The sequence below is a fragment of the Chiroxiphia lanceolata genome, chromosome 4 (assembly GCF_009829145.1).
Source record: "Chiroxiphia lanceolata isolate bChiLan1 chromosome 4, bChiLan1.pri, whole genome shotgun sequence".
Classification (NCBI taxonomy): Eukaryota; Metazoa; Chordata; class Aves; order Passeriformes; family Pipridae; genus Chiroxiphia; species Chiroxiphia lanceolata.
Window position 1 is genome coordinate 6,566,511 of NC_045640.1, and position 20,066 is coordinate 6,586,576.

The 20,066-nt window shown below is 40.3% G+C and overlaps 1 protein-coding gene across 1 annotated transcript in view; it reads left to right on the forward strand.

Moving 5' to 3' along the window:
* POLR1A (RNA polymerase I subunit A) overlaps positions 1-18,965 on the forward strand; it is a 29,596-nt gene extending 10,631 nt beyond the window's left edge. Inside the window, 24 exon segments of the mRNA XM_032685470.1 lie at positions 1,228-1,482; positions 1,830-2,021; positions 2,773-2,916; positions 3,384-3,567; positions 4,761-4,843; positions 4,956-5,114; positions 5,444-5,542; positions 6,440-6,592; positions 6,817-6,899; positions 7,657-7,822; positions 8,342-8,563; positions 9,786-10,000; positions 10,639-10,806; positions 11,466-11,601; positions 12,559-12,716; positions 13,663-13,777; positions 14,362-14,478; positions 15,182-15,463; positions 16,064-16,264; positions 17,008-17,057; positions 17,059-17,097; positions 17,099-17,121; positions 18,297-18,461; positions 18,955-18,965. Coding sequence (XP_032541361.1) covers positions 1,228-1,482; positions 1,830-2,021; positions 2,773-2,916; positions 3,384-3,567; positions 4,761-4,843; positions 4,956-5,114; positions 5,444-5,542; positions 6,440-6,592; positions 6,817-6,899; positions 7,657-7,822; positions 8,342-8,563; positions 9,786-10,000; positions 10,639-10,806; positions 11,466-11,601; positions 12,559-12,716; positions 13,663-13,777; positions 14,362-14,478; positions 15,182-15,463; positions 16,064-16,264; positions 17,008-17,057; positions 17,059-17,097; positions 17,099-17,121; positions 18,297-18,461; positions 18,955-18,965 — 3,420 coding nt within the window.
* The last annotated feature ends 1,101 nt before the right edge of the window (positions 18,966-20,066 follow it).

Below are 20,066 nucleotides of genomic sequence, written 5' to 3' on the forward strand. Positions count from 1 at the left end.
TGAATCCTGTGTTCAGTTTTGGGCCCCTTAGTACAGGAAAGAGGTGCTGGAGCATGTCCAGAGAAGGGCAACAGAGCTGTGGAAGGGTCTGGAGCACAAGTCTGATGAGGAGCAGCTGAGGGAGCTGGGGATGTTTAGCCTGGAGAAAAGGAGGCTCAGGGCAGAGCCTCAACTACCTGAGGAGGTTGTAGTGAGGTGTGGGTTGGTCTCTTTTCCCAAGTAAGAAGCGACAGGACAAGAGTTGTGCCAGGGGAGATTTGAATTGGATTTAAGAACAACTTCTTCATCAAAAGGTTGGTGAAGCATTGGAATAGGCTGCTCAGGGCAGTGGTGGAATCATCATCCCTGGAGATTTGTACAAGACATGTAGATGTAACATTTAGGGACATGGTTTAGTGGTGGCCTTGACAGGGCTGGGTTAAGAGTTGGACTAGATGATCTTAGAGGTTTTTTCCAACCTAACTGATGCTATGTCTGTCGTTTCTTCTCTTTGCTACAGCTTAATCAACCTTTGAAACTTCTTAACTCTATCTCCCTCCATTTCAAGAGTTAGGAACTTACTATTTAACTGCTAGGGCAGAGGTTTTGGTGTTGAATAATCTTTTCACATTGTCTGCTATGTATTACCCTGTCTGTAAGAGAGGTATAGTAGATTTGATAGTTAAGACTTGAGTATTGCTGTGATGTCAGTCCTCTCAGAACCTGTCACAGAGGTAAAAATGACAATATTTAGATTGTACAAACAACTTGTCATACTCCTGTTGATAATCACTTTAGTGGATATATGAGTGTTGCTGACAGAAAAATTAAAATGAGACTGTTTTGATAGACTCTGTTCTAAATAAGAATATATTGTGTTGTACTTAAACCTGAAATTATAACTCAGAAATCCTCTGCTCCACCTACTGAGTGGTATTATTACCTTATTCTAGGATGTCCAGGGCTGGGTGTATTGTGGCAGGTATCAATTTAGCCCAGTGGGCTTTGGATAAATAGCTTATTGATTTGATCACTGTGGTTTGGAAGAGTTAATGTGTGATTTGCTGGAGAGCAGAGGGTGTTCAGTGGCAAACAGTCTCGATTCTCTCTGAGTTTTGTGCAGAACTGCACAATTTTGTGCATACTAGAAATAAAGTGGTTTGGGTGTGTGTATATCTTTAAAGGTGCAGTCCTTTTTGAGCCATGCATGGAAATGCCATGTAGGCAGCAACCAAATTTCCCTTTCAGGTGTGTCGACATATTAAAAATGGAGATGTCCTGTTACTGAACCGCCAGCCCACCCTTCACAGACCTTCCATCCAAGCTCACCGGGCCCGAATCCTGCCTGGAGAAAAAGTGCTGAGGCTTCACTATGCCAACTGCAAGGCTTACAATGCTGATTTTGATGGAGATGAGATGAATGCCCATTTTCCACAGAGCGAGCTGGGTAGGGCAGAAGCCTACACCTTAGCCTTTACTGATGAACAGTATCTGGTGCCAAAGGCAAGTGAAACTGTCAGATAAATGTACTCCTACCTGAAAGCACTTTGGTTTGTTTGTTTTTTCTAATGATAAATGAGAGAATATTGAAAAAAAATCTATTTATTTACTTTTGAGATTTATTCCTGGTTTCTGTTCTTTCTCCACCTGTGGTTCTGTTCATCTGAACAAGGCCCAGCATGTCCAGTCTTGTCCCTTTGAGTGTCAGTGTCCAGAAGAGCTTTAGTGGAGTTGTGCTGTAATGATGAGTTCTTTACAAATTACTTTAGCACTTTTATCCAGGGGGAATAGTTTTGGGAGCTGGAGGCTTATTAACACCCCCAACCCTTTTTCTTGTTTTCTCTTTTTAGGATGGGAAGCCACTTCCTGGCTTGATCCAGGATCACATGGTTTCTGGAGTCAGCATGACAATCCGGGGCTGCTTTTTCACCAGAGAGCAATATATGGAGCTCGTTTACCGAGGACTGACAGACAAGAAAGGAAGAATTAAAACCTTTCCTCCTGCCATTATGAAACCACAGCGATTATGGACAGGAAAGCAGGTGGTTTATAATTTACTGGGTTGAATGCTGGTGGTTCCACAGTAAGCAGAATGCTGATGCTAAAACCAGGGCTGCTCTAAAAAGCCAGATCCCATCATCTGGTCCACACCACATAGATCCTGGTGTATGTTCTTGAGCTGGGAGAGTCATCTTTCATTTAAAATGGCAGAATTAAATTAGTGCTTTTAGGTGTTGCAGATAAAAGTGTAGTGGTGCAGGTGACAGGCATGGGAACAGGGAAGGAATTTGTTGGTCGTAATAAACTAGGTTATGCCTGAACTTAAAGGCTGTAGGTAAATATTCTTGTATTTTTTGAGATCATCATTAGATTGATGTAATATCTGGGAAACCCAAGTGAGTGCTCTATTTTGTGCTATTTAAGAGAGCTTAACATTCAGTTCAAGTATCATGTTTTATAGCAGAGTAGGGGAAATTCTCTGCCAGTTTTTCATGTAAAATCCAACAGACAGCTCTTTTTTGTTGTTGTTAATTTTAATCTATCTAGTTATTGGAAAAGTCTTTACTTCCATATGTTTCAAAATAATTATGTGTCTCAGCTCATTGATCTTTCAAGGGCTGGAGTACCATGAGGATATTTCTGTCTTGTCAGATTTCCAGGCTTTTAAAACTTTGCTGTCAGTGGAGAAAATACATACAGGATGTTGCTTGTCTCCTCCATGCCAAATTCTTTATGTTGAGAAGGGAATATAGGAAATAAATAGTTCCTGCCACTCTTCCTGTTTCTTTATAGGTTGTTTCTACGTTGTTAATAAATGTCATCCCAGACAACCACATTCCACTGAATTTGACTGGGAAAGCCAAGATTGGTGGGAGAGCCTGGGTGAAGGGACCTGCAAGCAGATGTCTAAATCTTGATTCAATGTGTGAATCTCAGGTATGCAGCAAGTCTGGGACAGCAGAGAAGGGGGCAGCTCTGGAGGTTGGCGTGGGCTTTGTTGTACTAAAATTGTGTATACAGTAGAGGAATGGGAAAGGCAGTGGACAGATGACAAAGTTAAAAGCAGGTATTTTGCAAAAGTTACTTCCAGAAGCGGGTGATTAAAGGATAGGCCTGGGGGTCAGGAAAAACTCTCATCTGGTCCTGACTGATGCAGATTCCATCTGTTTTTGTTAGGCCATGTGTCTTCATTTTTGGACTTTATAGGTGGAAAAATACAGATGGTGTTAGAAGTTTTATTTCTGCTATAAATTCTGGAAGTACAGATAATCTGACCATATTTAACTGTGTGTGAACTTTTTCAACTTAAACCTATTTTCACATGGATTACACAGAAAAACCTGTAGAGGTCATAGTAAGATCAAAATTTCCATTTTCCTGAATGGCTGTGTTTTATTTTTCAGGTTATTATTAGAAACGGGGAGTTACTGTGTGGAGTCTTGGACAAAGCTCATTTTGGCAGCTCTGCCTATGGCCTGGTCCATTGTTGCTATGAAATCTATGGGGGTGAAACCAGTGGGAAAGTGCTGACGTGCCTGGGACGCCTCTTCACTGCTTACCTGCAGTTGTACAGGGGGTTTACAATGGGTGAGTAACTGCAGCACCTCCTCAGATATAAAACAGACATTGTTGGGTATAATACATGCTAATTCTGTAAAGAAAATTTAGCAAGACTGCCCTAGAGTGGGATAGCTGCTTGCCAGCCTTTTTTTGATCTTTTTCTTTCCTCTTCCTGGTTGGTGTGTAAGCATAAAGTACAGAGTTGAGTATGTCCAGCAAGTTCTCTCTTCTGTCCATCCTAGTCAAAGTGTACACAGTCTAAATGCCCCGTGTTGAAATTTTGTTTAGATCAAAACCTCCTATGAATCTCTGTTATCTTTTTTGAAAAAGAATTGTTGCACAGAAAGCAGAACAACTGATGAAGCAAGATGGAAGAACTTTGGGGGGTTGTTAATCAGGTCTTGCACCACTCTACTGTAAAACTTCTGGTAAATGTCTGACTTTCGTTACAGCTTTGCAAACTCATGCAAGAGTTGTGGAGGCACAGTCAACTGTTAGACAGCAATAGTGAGGAACCAAGAGGCTGCTGTGAGCCAAGGAAAAGGGAAGGATATCTTTTGGAGTGAGGAAGGTGATTTGTTGACTGTAAGACACAAAACATGTGTCAGGAGAGCCAGGGTGCAGAAATTAGTTAGGAAAAGGTAACAAGCCTGGGATCACTAGGTAGTTAAAACAACAGAAAATGAGAAGTGGGACTGGAGCAGGAGTAACCATTTTAGTGACTCCTTATAAATAGCTTAGAGGAGTTAGGACTCCAGTCTTTAATTTGTCCTGTTGTTCTCCTCGTCCTGTCATCACAAGGGTCTGCGTTTTTAATTTTCCTTTTTTAAAAAAAGGTAGGAAATGCCTTATTGAGCGACGTTCAGCTGACAGGAATTTTGGTGTGGATGGAAGAGGAAAACCAGATTGATGTGGCCCATAAAACATTTGTTTGTGCAAGTGCACCAATTAAAGATTTTTAGAGGCTGTTGAATTAAGACTTCTGAAGTTGATTTTGCACCCTTAATGCTTAGTTAATGTTGCATGTTTTTTTTTCATGGCCTACACCTCCATCAAAAAGCCACTCAATTTTTTTTTTCTTGTCAAGCTGCAGAATTATAACTTTAATTGTGGCTTTCTTTTCCAGCTCTTTGCTCTCAAAATCCCTGACTGCAAATGTGGTTCCTTCCTCAATTCTCTTTCAGTTTAGATCATTGTGTTCTGGGTCTCTTCTTTAACAGGGATTGAAGATATTTTGGTTAAACCTGACGCAGACCACAAAAGAAAAAAAATCATTGAAAAGTCAAAGCAGAGTGGTATTGAAGTAAGTCTGTTTTGCAGGTTTGTTTTTTTTCCCGTAATTAAAAATTTTTGAAATCATGCCCTGTTTAATCATGCCCGCTTAACACCTATAAACCCCCATATTTTACTTTCAGGCTGTTAGAGCTGCTCTTAATTTGCCAGAAACAGCATCATGTGAAGAGGTCCAAGGGAAATGGCAGGATGCCCATCTCTGCAAAGACCAGAGGGATTTTAACATGGTTGATATGAAATTCAAGGAGGAAGTAAACAGTTACAACAACGACGTTAACAAGGTTGGCATCGAGGCATCTGTGCATACTAATCTTGTTTGGAGACTTTCTTATTAAGTTGGTGAGGGATTCCTGACTCTTCTGAAGGCTGAAGCTTTCCATCTGTCCCAGCATGTGGCTTCACACACTGCCTCTCCACCTCAGCCTTGTCCTCCCTGAGTGAGAAGATGGCCTAATGTTCAAGATGCTTTTAAAATTATAAATAGAAATATTTGTGATTGATTTTTCACTTCGTTAAAGCCTTCAACAGGAATTACTTTGGTTCATTGTATTATTATTAATTTATTATTAACATTTGGTTTCGTTCCCTTCCCTCCACCACAACTCTTTAGGTCTGTATGCCCCTTGGTCTCCACAGGAGCTTTCCAGAGAACAATTTGCAGTTGATGGTACAGTCAGGAGCCAAAGGATCCACTGTAAACACAATGCAGGTAATCACAGCCAGGATACTCAGCAGCTACATGTGTTGATGTGATTTGAACTAGAATGTGAGCTCTTGGGAAGCTCTTTTGGGGATATCTAATACCAAAGCAAGATTTTTATTCTGGACTTTGGCATGGAAAAATTTTAGAAGAATGTAATAAAGACCTCAGTGGGTGATGGAGAGAGTCAGTGTTTATTATAATCTATTTTTGAATCACTTCTCAGTACATGAGGATTTATTGCAGCACCAGACCTGCTTTTCAGAAGAAATGCTGCAGTTCATGCAAACAAATCTACTGTAGGAGAAAGGATTTTTCCTGGCCTCTGTTGGAGACTGACCCTTTTATCCTTCTTCCACTACTGAATAGGAACAACTAAATCTTTGATTTTGGTGGAAATGGCAAGGATGCTTCTTCATTTTGCTTTCTGCAACACAGATTCCGAGCAAAAAACACTATATAAAAATGCCATCTAAAATTCTGCCTCTGATGAGAGAGAATGACCAAAGCTCAAGAGAGGAAGTGTTTTGGTTTGAGATTTTTGTTCTCTTTTTGGTACACTGCTGAGAGGTGGTGAGGATCATGTAGGAACCCTCAAAAAAATATTTATGATATTTTTAGTTTCACATCTCTTTTTATTAAAATAAACATACAGAATGAGAATGAAAATGTTGAGGGTAAGTCAGAGGGCTGGAGTAACTAAAAAGACCAAATGAAATCTTCATGCCTTTTCTGCCTCTCAGTAGCAAGAACATTTCGTGAAAAAGTCAACATTTAGACACTGAGCATTTAGTGAACATTTTACTTTTTTTTTTTACTGTATTTTTCAAGAAAACTTATTAAGCTTATGTGAGCATAAAGTTGGATGGAAAAGTTATGTTTCCCTTTTTTCCTGTCCACATTTAGATTTCGTGTTTGCTGGGCCAGATCGAGTTGGAAGGTCGGAGACCCCCACTGATGGCATCTGGCAAATCACTGCCCTGTTTCCAGCCTTATGATTTTTCCCCCAGCTCAGGAGGATTTGTGACTGGCAGATTTCTCACTGGGATCAAACCTTCTGTAAGTTTAATAGAGCTTGTGTTGATACTGAAGTTTATTTAAGTCTTGGTATTTTAATACTGAGTATCTGCAATTATAGATAAATATAATTATATAAATAAATTATAGATAAATATAATTCATAGTTCACCCTGCTTTCATATGTAGCTTTTGAGGAATAGCTTAGGTTTCCAGTCTTGGTGTACTTCTCAGCAGAATGGTGATGGTATTGTGCTTGTATTTAGGAATTCTTCTTTCACTGCATGGCTGGCAGGGAAGGTCTTGTGGATACAGCTGTCAAAACCAGCCGTTCTGGGTACCTGCAAAGGTAAGAGGCTTGGTTTAGAACTGGAGCCTTTAAAAGGTCCTTTCGTTTGTTTGGTTGATTTTTCTCTTTTTGTTTTTTGTTTTTTGGTTTTTTTTTTAAGACTGCTGTAGACCACAACTGCCTGTAGTGCTTAGACTAACTTCACTGTACTTGATTTTTACAAAGTTGTTTACTGTCTGAATGTTGAATGTGTGTTCTAAGTCCAGTTTTCTACAGGACTAGATCAAGTGGGACTTTATTATTCTAACTTATCTCTGGCACATAGCAGCAGCAGCTTCTCCTTTTGGAGAAATCTCTTTGCTGGTACAAGTACAGATGTAGAAACTCCAGGCAACTCTAGTTTTTCTTGGCCACGTTGAGTGACCCTCATCTTTAGTCAAGCAACACCTCCAGTATATGGTAGAAGATGGAAGCTTGTAATTGTTTCAGAGGGATATCCCCTTCTTTCAGACAACTGTTCAAGAGTGACAGTAGAAATAGTAATTTACTGTTTCATTTTAAGTCGGGTCAGCCCAAGGAAACTGGAGGGAGCAACAAGCTGAAAGCTTGGCCAATATCATTATGCATTTCACTTGGTTGTTGTGTCTGTATGATTTTTGGCTTCCAGAATTCCCATTCAGCCCTTAAGTACACTTAAGAGGTTAATGAAAACAGTATTTTTTGTGTTAGAGTTATATCATCAGTGTTGCTTTGTAGCCTCTTAATAGCATTTTTCTTTTCTTTTTTTTTTTTTAATTTCTTTTTTCCTCTGCAATAGGTGTATCATAAAACACTTGGAAGGACTGGTGGTTCAGTATGACCTGACTGTACGAGACAGCGATGGCAGCGTGGTGCAGTTTCTGTATGGAGAAGATGGGCTTGATATCCCTAAAACTCAGTTCTTACAGCCAGAGCAGTTTCCTTTCATTGCAGAAAACTATGAGGTAGAATACCTAAATCTTAAGTGTTTATCTGGGGTAAAGGGGAGACTGAAATGCATGGTTAACATCTGGCCTATCTGTCAGGGATCCAGTGGCAGCAGTTGTTTCTCTCAGTCATTCTCAGACTAATCTACATTTTTTTTTGCCACTGTATCATTGTATTCAAAAGATGGAAGTAGATCTTAAGTCTGCAGCATGATTTAAGTCTCAATTTCAGGAGAGCACCAAGCACTGTCTGTTTCAACTCTGCACTTGAATTCAGCAAAAATTACTTTACTTTACAGTCTGTCAAGTTTGATTAACTTCCTTTTACCAGTGTCATCACTGCTTATTACAGAATGATGATAATAACATAAAGTTATAGGGAGTTTTGTCTCAGTTGGGCTGAAAACCAGTTTTGTAAGTTGTTTTACAGCAGCTGAGCATTTTGGGTAGCAGCAGATGACCTTTTCAGTTTGCTTTGCCTTTTCTACCGCAGTGAGCATAGAGACAAGAATAATCACACACACAACTTGCTTATAGGTAATCCAGAAGACAAACCATCTGGATGAAGCTTTAGCAAGGATGGAGTCTCACCAAGCTAACCGGCAGTTTAAAGCCATCAAAAAGTGGCGAGCCAGGCACCAAAGCTCTGTGCAAAGAGAAGGAGGTTTTCTGTTGTTTTCCCAAAAGAAACTGGCAAGTGTGAAAGCACAGATGCCAGCAGGTGAAATAAAAAATGGAAGAGATCCTGCTACTTTACAGGTAACACAGAAGCAGCTGAAATGACCAAACCATTCAAAAAAAGTTTCAGAATCCAGTATTTTTTTTTAATTGCTTTGTATGTCCTGAAGTGTTTCACAGTCTGCTTAAACAAGTTACCTTTTGAAGGAATCATGTCAGCTGTGGGTGATGAAGCTGATAATTATTTGTTAAAGTCTGTGGGCCCTAGTGCTGGGGCAGGAGCTAAAAACTCTGAGGTAAATTTGGTTTTAGAAAACAGCTCATGTTCGTGGATGGTTTGGGGGGATTGTTCTTGTTTGATTGTTTTTTTGCTGGTGGGTTATATAGGGTTTTTTTCATATACAAAGAGTAAGTCTCCCTTGCATGGACAGATATCTGCTAGCTGGATGAGAGCCTGTTTAAATACCAAAGATCAGAGGGCTGAGCCAGCCCTGCCTAGCATTTCCAAAAAATACTCTGGCTTAAACCTCTTGTACATCATGGCACTGATCTATATGGTGTGGCTTCTAATGAAGATTGTATGTATGGACACAAAATGCAAACAAGTCCTACTTTTTTCTTTCAGTAGATAGGTAATGCAGATACTTGTTTGTCTCAGTATATTAGAAAGCTCAGTGGACAGATCTCCATGTCACAAGCCAATTCCTCCTTCATGAAACAGCAAGGGTTGTAAAAGATCAGCTTAACTCATTTTCTGAATTGATTTTTGTTTTTAAGTTGGTACTAGCTATTTCTTTTATCAAATGTGACAGTTGAAATGTTACTTTGAAAGCTAACAGACTGAAGAAGAGAAATAAAACCTATCAATATGCGTAATAAGAGCTCTGCTGGACCATTGGACTTGAATTTTGAGAAGTGAAAATCAGAGAAGCTCCTTTTTCATGCCAGCTTCAGACAGGCAAGGTGATAGTGAACTAGAAGTAAAGATTTAAGTACGTTGAGAGGGTTCACTCCCAAGTTAAAATCATTCCTAGAGGCTGCATTTCACTGGTTTCTGGAGTAGTTACTGTGGTTATGTGTCGGACTATTTCAGGCTTGAAAAGAATCTTGAAGTCATTTGGCTTCAAAGGTTTTAAGTATCAGATAAAGGAGAACACCGTTATTTGTAGCTGAGCCGTTTGCTGTGTTATGTTCACCCTTACATTTTACACAGGTTATATTTTTCTCCTTCACTGCTGCTCCTGGAAGCAGTGTTAGGTGGTTGTGGAGACCAGTCTGCTTAAAAATCTCCTCTCCTTTTCAGTTATTGAAGATGTGGTATGAGCTAGATGAGAAGAAACGAAGAAAGTATCTGAAGAAGACAAATAAGTGTCCTGACCCAAGCCTTGGTGTTTGGCGTCCAGATACTCATTTTGCATCTGTTTCAGAAACATTTGAAAATGGAGTCGAAGGTTATATCAATAAATGGGAATCTGAGAACAGCCAAAGTTATATGCACCCAGCACTTTCTTCTGATAGGTAAAAACTTTTGTCTCTGCTTCTCTGAACTGAGCCAAAAATCAAAATACATTTTTCAACTGAGTTTGCTAAAACTGAAAAGCCTTTACCACATGTTGTTTTTGTTGTGGCCTTTGTGAAATAAAGCAGTGGGTTTCAGAATGGTTCCTGAAAGCCAAGTGTGCTTAGTGTGCAGTGGGAGGCCCTGGTTATCTGTTTCTTCCAAACCTGAATTTTCCATGCTGCTGAGGGCTTTGGCAAAGGCCTTCTGGAACAACAGCAGTGTATTACTGTCCCTGTACATATAAAATAATACTTTACAGTAACCTTAAAACCCAAAATATGCTCTTGACACACCTTGGAGTTATCAAGGCAGTTAAGAAGAGCAAGTGGGAGTAAATGGACTCTCTTCTGACATTCTGGGAATTGGCAGCAGAAATAAAATATGGTTTGGCCAAGGCCCCAGTTCTGAGTTAATGGTCTGTGTTTGTCAGATCCAATTGGGATAGAGAATTTTACAGTTTTGCAGCGTATTTATGCATAAGTTACCAGGAGAAATTGGCTGAAAGATGTAACTTTATTGAACTGAGCAATGTTTCAGTCTTGTCTGAGTTCTTCATTTTGTACATTGAGCTAAACCTCTTATTTCCTGTCTTCAGATTAAAGGATTTGTTGTATTTAAAGTGGCAGCGATCTCTTTGTGACCCAGGAGAAGCTGTGGGTCTTCTTGCAGCTCAGAGTATTGGGGAACCTTCCACACAGATGACTCTGAACACCTTTCACTTTGCTGGCAGAGGTGAAATGAATGTCACATTGGGTATTCCAAGGTGAGAAAACTGTGTCCTCAATGGGTCCTTTATTTCAGGCACTTAGATATATAATTGTGCTTAATCTCACTGGCAGGTATATGTGTAATCTTGAGGGTGAATGATCCTTCAGATAATAGAAAATTGTGTCTGTTAAGAACTAGTTTAATGTTTTCAAGTTTTACAGTTACTTTTTATCTGGAAAATGAACCAAAATATCTGTGAAGGCCCCTTACTTTTATCTGATATACAGCAAATCATCAGTTTGTTCTGAATAAAGTGGGTGCTGACCTGGCCTTGTGTGTGATGCCTTAGCTGGGACGTGATTGTGTTACTTCAGAGAAGCAGGGAAGGGGGAGAACATGAGGAAGCATCCATTATGCATCTGTAGGAAACAGACTTCATTAGTTCTTCTGTTCTTAGAACCATTTATTATAATTTCTTTTCTTTTCCCACAACTCGGGGGGAATAATCTCATTGAGGCGGTGGAGCTGCTGTTGTGCTGTGCCTGGTGGGGAACCAGAGCAGTGAAAAGGAGCAGTGGTAACCACAGCTCTTGGTGCACACAGCTTTGGCAGAACTGGCAGCTGCTGCATGCTGCCTAATGGAATGAACTAGGCATTCACCTGATTGCAAAGTGCTTTTTTGGCTTAATTTGAAAGATCATTCTTTGTTTAAAGGTTGCGGGAAATACTGATGGTGGCCAGTGCAAATATTAAAACGCCAATGATGAGTGTTCCTGTGTTCAATACCAAGAAAGCCCTCAAGAAGGTGAAACATCTTAAGAAACAGCTCACAAGAGTCTGCTTAGCTGAGGTGAGCCTCCTGTCCAGTGCATCCTTTGAAAATCGGCAAAACAAAATCTCCTGTTTGAGCTCCTCAGTAGGTCTGGCTTAGTAGGAGTTTCCACTTTTGAAGGTTTAACTGTGAATGCAAGATGAGAGGGTCCTTTCTCTTTACCTACTGAACCTGTAATACCTGCTAGGAAGTGGAGTGTTGGAAGGAATTGCAGTGACTGTGGTTGTGTAAGACTTAAATTCAATTTAATCTGTAGAACCCTGTCACAGGCTGCAAACTCTGAAATGTAAAGGAAGGGAAATAGTTCAGAGAAAGCAGTAGTATAACGGCAGAGAGGATTTATGTTTGCTGCCATAGTCTTGCCTGGCTTTTTGTCAGGCTCATTTTTGACAGTGTCTAGAATTGGAGGGGTTCTGTTTTGTCTTTGAAACAAGCTAACCTGGCTGTGACTGGCATAATAGAGACCTTTGTTTGCCCCCCACCCCTTCCCAGTCTCAAACAAGTGGCTGTGCTCAAAATGTGTGGCTCCCTGGAGACTCCATATACTGAAGTGTGATGTGTTCTGTGTTCCCTCTCTTCCTGGGAGTGCAGTCCTGTGCTCTCCTACATGCTGCACCCAATTCTGTCTTACTCTTGCAAGTTGAAAGCAGCAAGGATCAAGTTAAGACTCAGCTGTGTGCTGAAATACTGTCCTGTTCAATGAGCTGGGGTCATAAAATGCAGCTGTTGACCCACTAAGAAGGGTAGTGTCTTGTGAAGAAGTCAGGTGGGAGGTGAGGCTGTTGTCTTAACCTAATTTTTGGGAAGAGTTTAAGCCAAAACCAATGCAATAGGGTAGAGTCCTGTTCCTCGGGAGCTGCCACAAAACCTCCAGAAAAGTTTGCCCGTTAGCCTTGTATAATTCTGGTCTCTGGTGGAAAACAGTGGAATTGCAGGGAGTGAATGAAGTAACATTTTCACTTGGGGCTTTCGTAGGTCCTGCAGAAAGTGGACATAGAGGAATCCCTGCATGTGAAGCACAAGCAGAACAAGCATCGCCTCTACAAAATCAAATTCCATTTCTTGCCCCATGAATATTACCGAGAGGAGAAGTGTGTGAGGCCCAGGCAGATCTTGCACTTCATGGAAACAAGGTGGGTTTGCTTTCAGATATTTTAATATTTGCTCTTCTTTTGCCTTTTTATGAGCTCTGTATGTTTTTTATTACAGCTGATATGGCTTTCAGAGCACCAGCTTCCTGTGGATGTGCTACCAGGAGCATTTACACAGCTGTGTTTATGTCTTGAATCAAACTGTGGATCTGTGGCATAGTGACAGTGTAGAATTGTATCAGGGCAGACCTTTCACGTGTCTCTGATATAGTCAGAGAAGAGCCAAATAAGCAACATCTCTGTCTTTGGATGCTTAAGCACTTATTACCAGCAGAAATGTTTGAATACTTTAGGTATCCCTTGGTGCTTTCACTGAACAGAACTAAACATTTTAATTTTTTTTTCTTTTTTTTTTTAGTATTTTAAAAAATAAATCAATCAGAAAATGCTGGCTTATTTTTCCCCCTTTGTTTTTAGCCCCTGCTTCTATTCCCATGTCTGACCAAATTTGTCTAGTTAAAAGTAGAACACTTAATAAGGGTCTATTGAAAGCTATTTTTGTTTTGTAGAAAGCCGCTATTGATTTCTTCCTCCTTCAGGCCACACGAGTTCAAGCTGGGTTACTTTATTTTGTATGTGCTTGTTGGTCTAAAAAAGAAAAAAAGTCCAGAAATGAACCATCTCTTCTGAAGGTCAATTTAATGTGCAGATTTTATATCCAGATGAGCATATCATTTTAAGCTTTGGATTCGTGGCTACATCTGTGATAGTAAGAGAGCTGATACCAATCTTTGATTCCTAAAGGAATGGGAAAGGGATGAGAAGAAAAATTATTTGCCTTATCCTAGAAGTACTTTTGCATCCAGCAGGGAATATTTCCTCTTATGAGTTGACTGGCTTTTCAACCAAAATAAATTAATTTTCTGACAACTTCAGATTGACTGTGGTGCTGCTGAACTTTGACATTCTGGGTTGCTTCTTCTGTCAGGTTCTTCAAAATTTTTCTGGAAGCAATTAAAAGGAAGAATGCAAAGATGACATCTTTAGTGAAGTCAGCACTTCGGAAGACAACTCGGAAGGATTTAGATGATGACCAAGACAAGGTACAGAAAAACACTTCCTGAAAAAAAACCTCCCTTCCTTTACCTGTTTTTCAGAACCAGCGTTTGGAAAAGTGTAGCATGTTTCAGTGTACACAAAGCGTGTGAATACTAAATATTTTCTTCATGCATTTATTCTCATAAAATTAACAAGGAAACTAAAGTTTTTGTGTATTAAATCCTAATTCACTGTACTCTGAAAATGCCAGTTTATTTTAGCTTTGCTGAGACAAAAGCATATTACTCTGTTTGCTCCCAGATCAATATTCTGTTGTAGCAGTGCTTGTCAAAACTTTTCCTTAGGTCCTTTGTTTGTTCTTTTGCATGTTCCTTCTGCCACTCCTCTCCCATCAAGGACTGTCATAAGCAGTCTGATAGCTTATCCATCTTGTAGATACTCATCTTTTTTAGTGCTGAAGTTATTGTAAGTTCATTTCTGTATGGTAGTGGGCTTATAGAAATTAATTTGTCCATAAAGGTAGAACACTGAACAAGGGATCGTTAAATTGCAGATAATGATATAAAGCCTTTTGATGCTCTTGATGCTTCCTAACGGCCTCATTATCTGATCTGTCATGGGTTTCTAGACACAGAATAGTCAGGAAGCTGTAGCAGAGGAAGAAGAGAACATTGTTGATGCAGAAGCTGATGAAGGTGATGGTGATGCTACAGAAAGTAAACGGAGGAAGAACCAGGAAGAAGAGGTAATGACTTTGTAGGTGCTCAGCACTGCTCTTTAATTGCCTCTTTCTTCTGCCTGAGTTTGAGTTGGGAAGGAAAACTTCCATTGAAGCAAAATGCTGAAAAAGCTCAAACCCCTCTTGAGAGGAGATAGGAAGGTCTCTGCTTTGTGCTGATTAGTTTTCATTTGGACCTCTTTGGAAGCCTTGTTCTTCAAGCATTGGGTAGATGTGTCTTAACTTCAACCTCTTGCTAATTTCATGCCATTAATTGTTTTTAAAACTTTGCTGTTCTTAATAAATATTCTCCCTGGCTCTGCATGTTTCTCTGGGTTCAGTACTTCATAATTACTGCTTAAAAGATGGGTTGCTTTAATTTCAGCAAGAGGGTGGAGTAATTGAAAATCATGAGGGAATCCCATCTTCAGAGTTGGATTATGGGAAGAGATGAGACTTTTGCGGGGGAGAAAACTAAATTCTGTTACAGTTCCAATAGCTTGTAGCATCCCAGACTGGGCTGAGGAATAATAGCAAGATTATAAAGAAATAGAGACTGAACTGAATCTGTTGTATTATTTTCTTTACAACAGAATTGCGTTTTCATTGTGCCATAGGTGAGGTACTTGCAAATCAGCACTGAAGAGTATTCCTGAATTAAACTGTTCATGGTCTGCTTTGTTTCTGTGCACGTTCTGGCTCAAATAAATACAACTTTGTTTCTTTGCAGGTCGACTATGAGAGCGAAGAAGAGAATGGGGAAGAAAATGTTGATGAGACTCCAGAAGATGAAGAGGCTGAATCAGAAAAAGAAGAAAAGACTCCTGGTGCTGAAGAAGATCAGAATAGAGCAGAGGGTGAAGAATCTCAACCTCTTTCCTTTGTGTCTCAGACTAAAAAAGGGAAAGATCAATTACTTCAGGCAGCAGAGGTGCGAGTAAACTCTGTTCTGGACAGCCACCCATCCATACAGGATTACACATTTGACACCGAAAATGAACTTTGGTGTGAGGTAAGGTGCCTGGATCATCTGTGGGTGGTTGCATGCAGCTCCCATAACAAATGGATCTTTTCAGTGCAGTGCTGCTGTTTTGTCTCAGCAATCCCATATGAATGCAGAAAGTGGCACTACAAACACGCTTCTCGACACAATTTTCAGTAATTTCTAATTTTCAGAATGCCTGGTGAAACTTCTTTTTAAAGGCAAGTTTTTGACAGGTTTATCATGTTTTTAATCTTTAAATATGCAATGGGCTGCTGTGCAGCTCTTGATGAACAAAAGTGACGCCTGGACCGTTGAAAAAAATCTCAGCACCTTAAAAAACCAAATAAACCCCCTAACAAACAGATACCCATCCTCTCTCCCCAAAGAAAGCCACCCCAAATAAACAGTGAGTGTACGTTCAGAGATCTTGAAAGCAATGTGGATGACTGATCTTGGCATGGGGAGTTTCGTACTGGCATCGTTCAGCTCGGGTTCCAGTCAGATGTTATGTTCCTAAACACACAACTCGGGTGATCCCAGTTGTCTGCTTTTTGCCTCAAAGGAAGTAGGTTGTTATTGAGCCTGGTATTCAAACTTCCTCACACTGTGTTGGTTTTTTCCTGCCAGGTTTCGCTGGCGCTGCCGCTGACGAAGGTGTACTTCGATCTCTCCTCCTTGCTCGCCTCCCTGGCACGCAGCACAGTGATCCATGAGGTGAAGGGGATCACAAGGTGCCTGCTGAATGAAAGCACCAATAAAGAAGGAGAGAAGGAATTTGTTCTGCACACTGAAGGGATAAACATGGCGGAGCTGTTCAGATACTCTGACGTGTGTAATCTATTTATAATCCCAGACTTGAATGATCTTTTGTGCTCTAGGGGATGATGGATGCCATTTCAGTTTATCAGGGGTGATCTGTAGCCTTTTCAGCTCTTAAACTCTCTTACTCCTCCTTTTTACCCCCAGATCTGTTCAGAGCTCAGCAGAGCCTTTTCTCAAGGGCAGCTTGCAAATCAGTGTTTGTGCAGCAGCCAGTGCCTAATGACAGATGATTTCACACCATGCTGCTTACTGTGTCTCTAAATGTTACTCGAGGGAGTTCTTCCATCTAAATGAATTGCAGTGCTTGGAGATGAATAGTTCTGTTACCCCATCTGGCCCATAACTCTACAAATACAGGATTGGTTTAAGATATATCTTCTCTTTTGCTAAAAGTTCTGGCTGTCTGAGACACTGGGTGTTGCATTGTGTTGTTTGGAAGACTAACACATTCCTCTGCTGCTTGGGATGGTTTGTTAGTTTGCTTTTTGTAATTTCAGTTAATTTTCTCCTGTGGTGAGTTTGGATTCCAGTAGTCCTATTCATGTGTATATGTGCTTAAACATAAATCCCTGGAATCATTTTGTCTGTGTTTGACTCTGAGCTGCTTCACAGTTGTTCTGTAACTGTTGGTGCTGCTTAAGCTCGTGAAAATGGAAGAAAAAAAGCTATCTCAGCTTAGCTTAAGTTATTTGGAAATACAGAGCAACACCGCTGTCCTAATTTGCATCTGTATTTTTTTCCGCTTTTAGATTTTGGACTCTGAACAGCTTTATTCCAATGATATCCAGGCCATGGCTAAGATTAGGAATTGAATCAGCCCTGCGGGTGATTATAAAGGAATAAAGATGTATTTGCATGTATATGTAAGATTTCTTTGTATTTTTAAAGGTAGTCTTTAATACCATTAGATGGGAAAACGCAGCCACAGTGCTTACAGTTACGGTTTTGCATGATCATTCCATTTATATGCATATTTTTAAATTGCAGGTTTTCATCATTTTAATCATTCCAGTGTCTTCTGCAAGACCTGTAGTTAATTATTAGGTTTCTTTTATCAATATAAAATACTCTAGATGAGGTGAATTTATCCCCCTCCTGTTCTGGTATATTTTTTGCAAGCTGTAAGGTCCAAACAAATTAAATATTGATGTCTGAGGAAGCTAACTGTTAGACTTGTATAGTGGCCCTGAGAACAGGATCAATCTTGCCTCATTCTGGCTTTTTAATGATGGGAATCTAGGCACCAGAGATTTTATATCTTCCTTATATCTTCCTTAAAATAGCTGCACTGCATTGTCTGAATGTTCTTCTCTCTGCATAGATTATTCAGAGATTTCAGCCTGGGGAGGCTGCCTGACTTAGGCTGCTCAAGTTAGGCATGTTGAATTGCCCTTCAGTGAGCTGAGTCTTGCTGTGAATTAAACTATTGAAAAGAGGGAAGATTAATACAGTGGGAATTTTAGCAAGCAGTTATATCAAACGGATTTGCCAGCTGGCAGCCCAGAACGGTCTCACCTTCAAGTTGTTCAAGAACTGCTTGGTAAATGTTGACAGAGCTGTTAATGATCCCCCATTACACAGTTATTTAGAAATCAGTGCTATTTCTTTTTAGAAATCCTAAACAGGATTTTTTTCTGTGGATGCACAGAGAACGTCAGAACCTTTCTGACTCCAGAGCCCAGGCCATCGGGTGAGGGGATAGAGCTCTGTCCATCCCAGATGGATGGATGTGTGATCCCCCTCTGCATAAACAGAGATGGTCCAGGCCCTACTGATTTTATATAGAGAAATTCTGCTGCCTTACAGCATTCTCGACATTTCAGTTTCCCTGGAGAGATATTGTTTTGTATTATAGGTCTGCCTCTCTTGGATATTTGAGGGGAGCAGTTAAGGCAAACACACACTGCCAGAAGAATGTTAATGGAGATGTTCTCCATGTTGATTGGTTCAAGGGGTTTAATTTAGATCTGATTTATTTAAAAAACCCACACACTTAGCCCTTGAATGCTCTGATGATTGCTCTTTCTTGTGTTCTAAGGGATTGTGGTAGACCCTCGGCACCTTTCACTTGTGGCAGATTACATGTGTTTTGAAGGAATTTATAAACCGCTGAATCGTTTTGGAATTCAGTCCAACTCCTCCCCTCTGCAGCAGATGACGTTTGAAACCAGCTACAAGTTCTTGAAGGAAGCAACAATGATGGGTAGGTGGTTTAGTTCGAGATCTCTTGCTGCAGCATTTCACATGTGCTTAGTTTTTGTTGTAACTTTCCACTATTTTGAGTAAAGCACAATTGCATTAGAAAAAAATACCAGAGGCTAAAATTTTAATTAAGCCCTTGCCCAGGAAAATGTTCCAGGTGTTTTTAATAAAATTCTGTCAGCTTAAATGAAGTCAGCTCCCACATGTAATTTGTGGGGTCTGCGACTCCTTTCTTTAAGAATTAGATGGGCATTTTTATAACAAACCTTAAGGTTGTTAAGATTTGTTATAGCAAAGCTTTATAACAAGCTACTAAATCTGCCTTTTTCTGTCTCTGCTATTAATATTATCTTCTCTACTCTGTTTCTGTGCCTCTCTTATAACTTCCATATCTTCTCTAGACTTGCTATTCAGCATTTTATTGTGAGAACATACCTCTTGGTTGTTACTTTGATTCACCACTTTACTATCTTTGCATTTTTCCTCAAACATAGACAATGGGTGAGGCTCCTTTGTCTAATGGTAGGTTTCTGTGTGCCATTTGAGATTCCCAAGAGTATCCTTCTGCCCTCTAGTTGCCTCTCTGAAACGTGCAGATATCACATGGCTGTGTGGATCATTTAGGACATTTGGAACACCTCTAGCCATCCACATTTAATGCCTTCTATCAAAATAAAACTTATGCTTTAAGTCTGTCATTAGATTATGTGATCTCATGCTTTGGATGCTAATTATATCTCCCTTTTGCAAATAGACTTGGTGTCTGTCACTTGCCAGTCAGATGCTCCCCTTGGATGCTGCTGCACTGCCTCCTTTCCTCCCAGTTACAGATGGGGAAAGCCCTCATCTCCTCAGCTTGTGCCTTAAACTGCCTTGCACAGGTGTCAGAGATGCTTTTATCACTGAATTCCTTTTGGTTAATGCTGCTTTATACCTTTTCTGGGAAGGTAATTTGGGTTTTAATGAACAGTGTTGGTCACAATTGACTTAATTCATCTGAAAATCATAAAAGGAAAGTGTAAATCCAGGATGAAATTGAGAAGAAGAGGATGTTCTTGTGGAGTTGCACTGCCTGGATTTATGTCATATCACACACTGACTTGGAAATGAAATCCCATGAGCTTTTTTGCCAAGTGAAATGTAGTTTATGGATAATATTACAAATAAAGACATGCAGTGCATACTGACAGCAGGGCACGGTGACTTGGCAGAAATGCTGCACTGATTACAAAGCAGAGGGAGTTAATGATTTCACCACGCTGGAAATCAAAGTCATAATGGGGATTGCAGCAGCCTGGATCTAATCTGCTGTAATGTAACTAATAACTTGACTGTACGGTTAAAGAGACACTGCAAGGGAGCCTCGGGGCTGATGGCCCTGAGCAATAAGAAGGAAAGAGGAAGGTTTGGGGCTGCCGTGCACAGGTTGCTGATCCCAGCTTGGTGTGCAGGGAGCACACGGCAGCACAAGTGAGATCCCTTGGGCTGTTTGCTTGGAGAACGACTCTTTATGTAAGGTCGTTAAACAGGACAGTTACAACTGTCCTGTTTAACGATCTTACAAAGGAGCTGTTTTTCCTTCAGCTGACACACATTTAGGAGCAGC